This window comes from Zea mays, chromosome 5 (genome assembly GCF_902167145.1).
Source record: "Zea mays cultivar B73 chromosome 5, Zm-B73-REFERENCE-NAM-5.0, whole genome shotgun sequence".
In the NCBI taxonomy this organism is placed as follows: domain Eukaryota; kingdom Viridiplantae; phylum Streptophyta; class Magnoliopsida; order Poales; family Poaceae; genus Zea; species Zea mays.
In genome coordinates this window covers 62,669,342-62,678,367 of record NC_050100.1, presented here as the reverse complement: position 1 = coordinate 62,678,367, position 9,026 = coordinate 62,669,342, and the positions used below count along the sequence as shown (strand labels likewise).

The following is a 9,026-nucleotide window of genomic DNA, read 5'->3' as shown; positions in this document are numbered from 1 at the left end:
TGAATTTCAAATGTTTTTCCGCAACCATCTGGAACACTGGACTGACGAATAACATGAGTGCTCAGCCAGTTGGTTGCATTTTTGTTCTTCTGCGTTACGTTCTCCCTGCTGTGGACACCTCCGTGACGAGGTCCCTCTAAATCACATTAAGAAAAAACAAGAGCTAATATATATGAAAGGCCAGGCGCCAAAAGAAAATACAATCAAATTCAACGAGATGCTTGTTTATTCTTGACTAATCCTTGATACTACCTCCGTTCTTTAATGTTTATCGTTCGCTTGTTCATTTTTGAACTAATAGGCAACAAATAAAAAAAAGAACGGAGGGAGCATATAACTAATAAAGCGAGATCCTCATCCCAAACATATCTGGCATTTCTTTGTAACCCAGTTATAAGTTGATAGTGTACAACTAAATTTACGCCAATAATATACAAGTATGTGCATACAAAGTTACATCCTTACAGGTTCCTGCGACGGTATCAACTTCAGCGCCAACGTCAACAAAAGACTGCCCACGGATAAAGATCCAAAATTAGCGAGCCAAAAAAAAAAGAACAAATGACACTATATATTTCTTGAGCAAACCATATGATTTCGCCATTACAAGGATCTTTACATGTACTCTACAAAAGCTACGACGGCAACAGCGGGAGGGGCATCACAAACAAGGATGGTCATTGACCAGACTCGGGCAGGGCAGGCAGGAGGTAACAGCAATCAGGGCCATATAATCGATGAGAGGCTTCAAATTAGAAGCGAATACAGTTTGCATCTGTTTAGTGTCGTCTTGTATTTGAACCCCGTATCGTGACACCGTGCAAAAATTTGGTGAACCCAAGAAAGTTAAGCTTGCCATCCGATTTTCTGATCCAGTCTTGCACAATGGAGTAATGTGTCGGCGCGAGATTTAGTTCCTACGCACAACGAACAATGTCAAATAAGGTGATGATCTTCCACATGGCTCCAAGTGCCAATGCTGAAAATGTTGACCCAATGCCAAATACCTGTGCTAACTCCTCAACTGATATAACTCGGTTGCCCTCTTGTTCAAAGTGCTGAAAAGCTGTTCCAGCAATTTCTTCCCACCTTTCCAAAGCTTCCAGCTGGTACGGGCTGATTGCTGCAGCACAGAATTCTTCAAAGTCCATCTTTCTGTACGCAAGTGGTTCCAACTGAGATAAGAACACAACGTCAGTAACTTCAACCATCAATTATAATAAGCATTGGCAGATAAAAATAACAAGATGCAAAAAGGAGTTCTAATTCTAAAAGGAAAGGATTTAACAGGTCTGAAACATCATGGCATCAGCTCAAAATTGGGCGTAGGGCACTGTTTGAACGTTACAATTATAGATAATTCTATGAAAATTTCCATACAGACAGATATGATAATCATCACTGCATAATCCTTTGCTTTTGATCATAATGATGAATCCTTACCGCATGCTGAAACTCAAGAACCCTTGATTCTCTCATGGCGTCAGTTGAGTATCTTGTCAGAGCCTGGTTACACCATGGGATTTTAGAAATTAGAAAATCAACATAATGTGCATAAAAAGACATGAGCAAGTGTTCTGCTTTTGACATGTCTTCGTAATGAACTAATGATGAGGGCAATCGGCAACAACAAATAACGCACCGCCCGAAAGTTGTCGAGTGACACGAACCCATCTCTGGGTTCAAGCAGCTTAAACTGCAACCTAAGATACAAAAGTTCATCCTCGCTTAAAGCCTTAGATAGTGCCTGTGGCACAGAAAGATATTAAGTGTTACTACAATATTATAATCATCCAGCACATGTACATTTATCAGTTGCATATTGCTGTATCAACAAAGATCGGTGAAGAATAGAAAGAATGTTTACAAATACAGAAAAGAAAGTCTGTACTGTACCTTTAATGCCAAACGTTTAAGAGGAGTAGCACGGAGATACTGCTTAACTAATCTGAAAATGAGTATGTCCAATGGAATTTGCCTTTGTTCATCTCGTAACCAAGGGTGAGCTGCAAACAGACAAGGGGAAAATAAATTCAATTTTTTTCGTCATCGTATCATAAATAGCAGTTCCTATAATAGATGTTAATAAAAGGCTACCCAACTCTAGTCTTTTTGTGGTTTCTGTTGGGTTTTAACTCTAGATTACCCCAACTTGCTTAGGACTAAAAGACTTTGTTGGTGGTGGTGTAAAGTACAAAAGGCCAAAGTGAGATATTGTAATATCAAAATCACGGGCCAACACAAAATAAACATATGTGATGACTTACTCAGTGCTTGGACAGCAGTCATTCTTTTGCGGTAATCTTTGTTCAGAAATCTCTTCACAAAATCCTTAGCCTCAGCCGATACTGAAGGCCATGGTGAATCGTCAAAATTGGGATCAGCCCTCAATACGGACCGGAAGATCCCAGATTCTGTCCTTGCCCAGAATGGCCGACTGCCACAGAGCAGAATGTATGTTATAACACCTATACTCCAAATGTCTGCTTCCATACTGTATGATCTGTGTAGAACCTCTGGAGCAACATAATAAGCACTTCCAACAATATCATTGAGCCTTTCATCTGCATTGCATAGTGCAGAACACACAAAATTAAGTATAAGATTTAGTTAATGAGTGAACTGAAAAAAAATATTAACTGTAAATGTTGATAGTGTATTCCAACTTCCAAACGTAAAGAAACATGCAAAGAACAAATAGTCATATACAAATGTATCCACTATTTATCGTGAATTTAGACACACAAAGATCCTAGCATATGCACAAGCTAAACAACTAAAATGCAAGACTAACAAGCAGATGCTGGTTAGTTAGTGTGTTCAGATTTTTCAAACTTTCCATATTAATCTGCACCTGCCAACCATATAAATCCAGCAAATGGCAAACATCTGTTTGTTCAGCATAAGAGCTAACTGGGACACACTATGAAGTATGAACAAAAGTATGGAAAAGCAAAAACATAATGTAAAACCGGTCCATACATATGTGATGAAATCCTTGATCCTGAGCACACAACAAAAAATCCTAAATGAAACTAAACACTGTGTTGCCGGATTTCTATTGCAAGAAGTTCACCTAAACTTAGGTTTTAATAACAATCAATGTTCAGACTAATTTTTTCCAAATGTTGTCATTTAAGCTGCTTACAGAGAAATGTATGATGCTTATCTAATTCCATATTAGAAAACTAGAACGAACCCTTGAACAAAGTAATAACTTTTAATTACAAGAACAGAAATAACTGTACACTAATGGGCCATGTAAAAAAAATAAATATTAGTACATTACCTGGTCTAATAAAATCTGACAGACCAAAGTCAATCAACTTCATAGGAGCGCTTTCATCTCTTGTTGTGAAGAGAAAATTCTGTGCCAATGAAATATAGCAATTGTGTCACAAAAGGCAGCCTAGCTTTCAAAACAAGCATTATTGCTGTCACTTAAATATAAAAAAACAAGTACAGTTAAATACGATGGCAGAAGTAAAACCCCAGTCAAACACATACTAGACTGTACATATATACAAACTATACACAAAGTGATTCAAGCATACCTCTGGCTTCAAATCACGATGCACTACTCCCTGAAGATGACAGAAGGCCACTACGCTCAAAATCTGTACAATGATCGCTTTGGCATCTTCTTCTGTATATCTCCCACCTCTTCAATAGTTCAAGTTTACATCCTTGGTAAGCATTAACAAGAGATACTTCTACTAAGCTACTAGAGATGAATATACTATATTCAAAAAGTACCTTGCTAAAATTCTGTCTAGCAACTCTCCACCTTCACATAATCTGTTCCAAAAAAACAATTTGAAGAAATTACCACCAATAGGCATTACTATTACATTAGTTGCGTTGAAGAGCATATATGCACTATGCTAGATACTACTATACTATGTACAAATAAAAAGATATGGTTAGCAGTGAGTGATCTAAGGAAATGCACACGCATGGAAGATCAGCTTTTAAAGTGCGCCAGCAGAATCCATAGAAGCCTAACCTAATATTTCTGAATTATCAGTCTATGAAGGCACATACAAAAGGTCACAAAAAAACATACTCCATGACAATGTAGACATTGAGGGCGTCCTCACATGCATCATAGAATCTGACGAGATTATCGTGCCCTGATAGGGCTTTCAAAATCTTGACCTCCCTACGAACATCTTCAATGGAAATGGCCGTTGTCATCTGCCAAAACCAAAAGATGATATTTCATTTCAGTCAGAAGTACAGGCAGTGTTTGCACCATCCATAGAAAGAAGTGTAAGTATCACAGATTCACATGATTAGAACTTAAAGAGAACAAAGCTTCACAAAGCATATCTATACCACTTACTCTACTAAGAACATAATGTGGGCACCTGGTGCTACCACAGCTTCACCCAACGCGCTGACACTCCGGGCCCGCCCCACGCGCCCCGCCTCGGGGCCGTGCCCTGTGGGCCCCACGCCCAGCGCCCTCGCGACAATCTCTCAGGTACTGCCCTGTGGACCCCCAGCGCCCGTGCAGCCCGCTACTGCGCCTGCCCAACACCCGACGCCGCTCGTGCAGCTACCACACCGCGCAAAAAATAGTGCAGAGCAAGCACTCGAACCCACATCCCCCTACTCCAGAAATTTGGGGCTAACCACCAGACCGCATGTATCTTAGTGTTTAGAAATAAACAATAATTATATTTGAATAAATATCTTAATACCTATTTATATGATATATATAACAACCGTAGCAAAAACGGGCAACTGGCTAGTCCAAATAATAATCAAGGCAACAGATATTTAATGATAAAATTGCTTATATCAGGGAGTTGTTGACAAGAAAGAATCATTCCTTTTTTCCAAGCAGATCTGGATGAGACTAGGAAATTTAGTGGTGGCGCTATGGGAACTTCATACCCATCATAAAAATAGATCAAAAGCTACACTAGTTAAATCTTTAAATTTCTAGATCAACAATTTAGTCCCAAGCAAGTTGGGGTGGGCTATTAAATTATCAGCTCTTTGACCTAGCCAACCAGCGAAACTGCGAAAGGACCTCTAGCCGAGTTGGTTAGGTGGTCTGAGTAGCACTCTTCAGGTCTTGGATTTGACTCCCCATGTGAGCGAATTTTCAGGCTGTGGTTAAAAAATCCTCTAGTCTGTCCCACGCCAAAGCAAAGGTCTAAGGCACGGCCCTGGTCAAGGTCGTTCTCACATGGGACACGGTGATGCTGTGTATGGGTGGGGCAGGGGTTCGAGGGTTTCTCGAACTGCGTGATGAGGTCTTCTTCTTAATATAATACCGTGAGGGCGGTCTTACCCCCCGCAGGTCGAGTTTTTTTATCTAGCCAACCAGTGCAATAGTCTTCCTTTATGAAGAAATGTTTATTAGTAATAATAATAATGGCGCAAATGCAATGCGAGACATTCTGATTGTCTAATTTATGCAATACTATCTCCTCTGGAGCTTGGGCACCCTAATCAAATATAGGTTCCTTTGGCAATTGCAATGCATTAACAGGATAAGAACAATCAATTAGGTTTTTCCAGAAGTGCCACTGAATCCAACTAGAAAATGCAGATCTTTGTTCACCAAACAAGAAAGGGGGGAGCATAGGTGAGGATACACCCTGTATTGTTTCATTAACAATGGACAAGAATTGGGTCAGTGACCAAGAATTTCAATCACTGTACTATTCGAGATCCCAAAGTTCCTACATGCATTCTCTCACCATTGATCCCAATAAATAAGATTATCATGATTTCCAGCATCAACTGAACATGTACCCAGTATCACAACCAAGAAACTGTGATAATTTATTATGCTCAGTTGTCAGTTTAACTATCTAGCAGGGCAACTGCAGACATGTTAACGGGACTGAACAATGGAACAGTAAAAAACTTAAGCTTTCATGGCACAGACCTACTGTCTGAAAACCAAGAACCGTAGAACCACAACAAAAAAAGATGAGAATATATCGCGCTAGAGAACATATCGCTAAAATACAACTAGTCAAGTACCATGCAAGATCCTGAAATTCCATATCTTACTTCCTACAACAAGTCACCAATGCCAAACAACTTAAGAGCAAAACTCCAAAATTGGAATGGGAAATCCATAAAGTATCCTTCAGTTCGCAAAATTCGGACCATTTAACCACCTAAGTTTCGGTTAGTGGCGCAGAATTGGCGTGAACCCATACCGGTTACCTACCTGGACAGCAAGAGCTACTATTTGAAATTTCCCATATGTGGAATTTGACATGAGGAGCATACCCCTCTCCCTAGAGCCATGATCCCCTCTCACCTTAGCTTTGGAGATGATCTTGACAGCGACAGTATGGCCCTTGTGCTCGCCCTTCTTGACGACGGCGGAGCAGGTGTGGCCAAAGTGGCCCCTCCCGACCTCCTTCCCGAGATCGTACTTGGCCCCAAAGTTCTTGGCGAAGCCGAACGTTTTGTCCAACGGGCGGTCGGCCTCGGCGGAATCGGCGGCACCAACGGCCGCGCCGGCGCCGGCCCCGGCCCCGGCCCCCGCGCCGCCCTCCTCCGGTATGGTGCCCTCCTTGGGCTTGCCCCCGCCGAGGCGCTTGGCGAGCGTGGCCTTGATGTGCTTGGCGGGCGAGGGCGGCGGGAAGGGCCGCTTGAAGAACCTCCGGGGCGTGGACCGGGCCGGCGACGGCGACACGCCCGCGGGGAGCGGGCTGGCGCCGCCGGCCGGGTACGGACTAGGCCAGGCGGCGGCGCCGGGCGTCGCCGCCTGGTGGTGGTGCACCGGCGTGGTGGATCCGGACTTGTGGCGCCTGGGCGTGGCGGGCAGCGGCGCGCCGTTGGCCGGCAGCGGGGATGGCGGCGCGACCGACCCCGCCCCCGAGGGGTCGGCGTCGTGGTCCGCCCGCGAGGACGCGCCGCGCGCCTTCCCGTAGCACTGCCCCATCGCGGCCCGGCGCGGCGGGCGGGCGAGACCGGAGGCGGCGCCCGGGCCGCTAGGGTTAGGGTTTGGGTTCCGGCCCTCCGCGCCGCCGCGGGTGGGGATCGCGAGGCGGGGCAGGGCGGGTCGTTGCCTCGTTGGGAATGAAAGGGGAAGGAGAAGAAGCAGGGGCCAGGGGGGCGCGAGACAGGAGGAGGAGGGAGGGAGCGAGAGGTGGCGTCCGTTATTTCTCTCTCCTCCCCCTCCCTCGGTTACAGCGCGGCAGCTAGCTGGGGCGGGGTCGAGTCCTCGGGAGGCGACCGTGAATCCACCCACTCCCCGAGGGGCAGTACGCAAAAGAGTCTTCTCTGCGCGTACAGTACATACGGCGAAAGCCCGCCTCGCCCTCCCTCCTTTTCCACCCGAAAAACGCCTTTCTGACCGGGCCGGGCGTCCCCGCGCGGCGCAGGCCCACCTGCCATCCACTCACCCCCACCTGCCCGGCACCGGCTGGCGCCACACGGCACGGCATCCGTGCGTGGGGAACCAGCGCGGGGTGACGTCAGATTGGAGGTGTTATTATCGCAATAAATGCACGAGGCGAGGCGAGGCGAAGTGGTCGGCGGTTTTGGCCGTGCCACGCTGATGGTGGCCGGTGGGGGTGGTTCGGTTTGGCCGGCCGGGGGGACGGGGAGGTCCCGGCTCCCTCCTCCAGACACACGGCGGCGGCGGGTGGGGCGGGGGCAGGTGGCGCCTCCGCTGTTGCCGGCGCCCTTAATCCGCTCGCGCTTTTGCCAGCAGGAGAAGAGCAGTTGGAGTTTGCTAAGGTCCTGTTCGGTTGTTCCGGATTGGAACCCCGGATTAATTCCTAGCCGGATTACTTCTCTAATTTATATAGATTTTGATGAGCTGGAATGAATCCTGGCTTATTCCGTATAACCGAACAGGCCCTAATCTGGCTCTTGGTTGGGCCATTACCGCCTTCCTAGTTTTACGGGCGAGATTCTGTTTCGGGCTTGTTGCTGTTCATAAAAGCAATTATTTTTATTACTCGCGAAAAATAACAATCCTTTTTTTTTTGGTACATGCTGAAATGCCATTTTTTTTCCTTTTTTGGCCATGATCTGCACTGGTGCTCTTGGCTGTTTGGTCACAGATAACTGGAGACAGGGACGTCTCTTAGTGTCTCCTCTCGTCCCTTTAATTTTGAGAGATAATTAGAGATAACACTGAGATAGTCATGTTTCAAACATTGACTCTAAATCAAACAACTTTAATTAAAGGATCGTTGTCATCTCGTTGTGTGGTTACAACCAAACGTGTACATCCTAGATCGGAAATCGGGACCGATTCGCTCTCTGGGTTTGACCGTTCTGCTCATAGGACGCTACGTTCGCGGCTAGTCTTCTGTCTACCACTGACGAAGAACAAGAACGAGAACAACAAACCTTTACTGTACTTTTCTCATGATTGGAACTGTTCCGAGCCGACTACATCAACGACAACGCTCAACTTCACATCTTCTTCCTCTTCAGTTCTCGGCAGCTTTGGAATTGCTCAGCTCAGCTCAGCTTTTCGACGCCGAGTCTGTAGCTGCTGCTCACCACTGCTCCCGGTACGTGTCTGTAGTCTGTCCATGGAATGTTTTCATACCGCTTGCTACTCGCATTGTCGTGCTGTGCATGCCTGCCTTCGAGGCAACAACCACCGTGCAGAAATTGTCCGGGTCCGGCTGCTATCCTTTTGCTGCTGCTGATAAGAAGAACCGCAGCTTTTATCACCCCGGCCGAAAAGTCGTCTCTTGACTCGTTCGCGCTAGCTTCAAAGATAGAGCTAAACAGGCGAGGCCTGGACCGTCCATGATGTTGACAGTTACTGTTACCTGAATCCTGAAAGATAATAGATCAGGCGCCGAGAGAAAAAAAATAGTGAGAGACTTTTCGTTCCGGTTATTTGGATTGCTGCAGAGAAGACAGACAAAAACACTGTAGAAGCCGGAGCACGCAAACAGGCCGAAAGATCAGCTCACCCATGAGCAGTACTGTACTTGCACAGAGCGAATGGCGTATCCGAGATCTGACGTGGGACGGCGGCTTTGAACGTCGGCCAGCACCGTCGCCTGCGTTGGGGG

At 45.9% G+C, this 9,026-nt stretch overlaps 1 protein-coding gene across 1 annotated transcript; it reads right to left on the bottom strand.

Moving 5' to 3' along the window:
- Positions 1–407: 407 nt before the first annotated feature.
- LOC542762 (calcium dependent protein kinase 1) lies at positions 408–7,100 on the bottom strand. The gene is made up of 11 exons (NM_001374293.1): positions 6,293–7,100; positions 4,067–4,197; positions 3,757–3,798; positions 3,555–3,663; positions 3,290–3,368; positions 2,268–2,564; positions 1,897–2,006; positions 1,643–1,747; positions 1,444–1,506; positions 1,008–1,175; positions 408–917 (listed from the first exon to the last, which is right to left on the bottom strand). Exons 1-11 carry the CDS (start codon positions 6,920–6,922, stop codon positions 780–782), a joined length of 1,872 nt encoding a protein of 623 aa, NP_001361222.1. The 5' UTR covers positions 6,923–7,100; the 3' UTR covers positions 408–779.
- Positions 7,101–9,026: the final 1,926 nt, after the last annotated feature.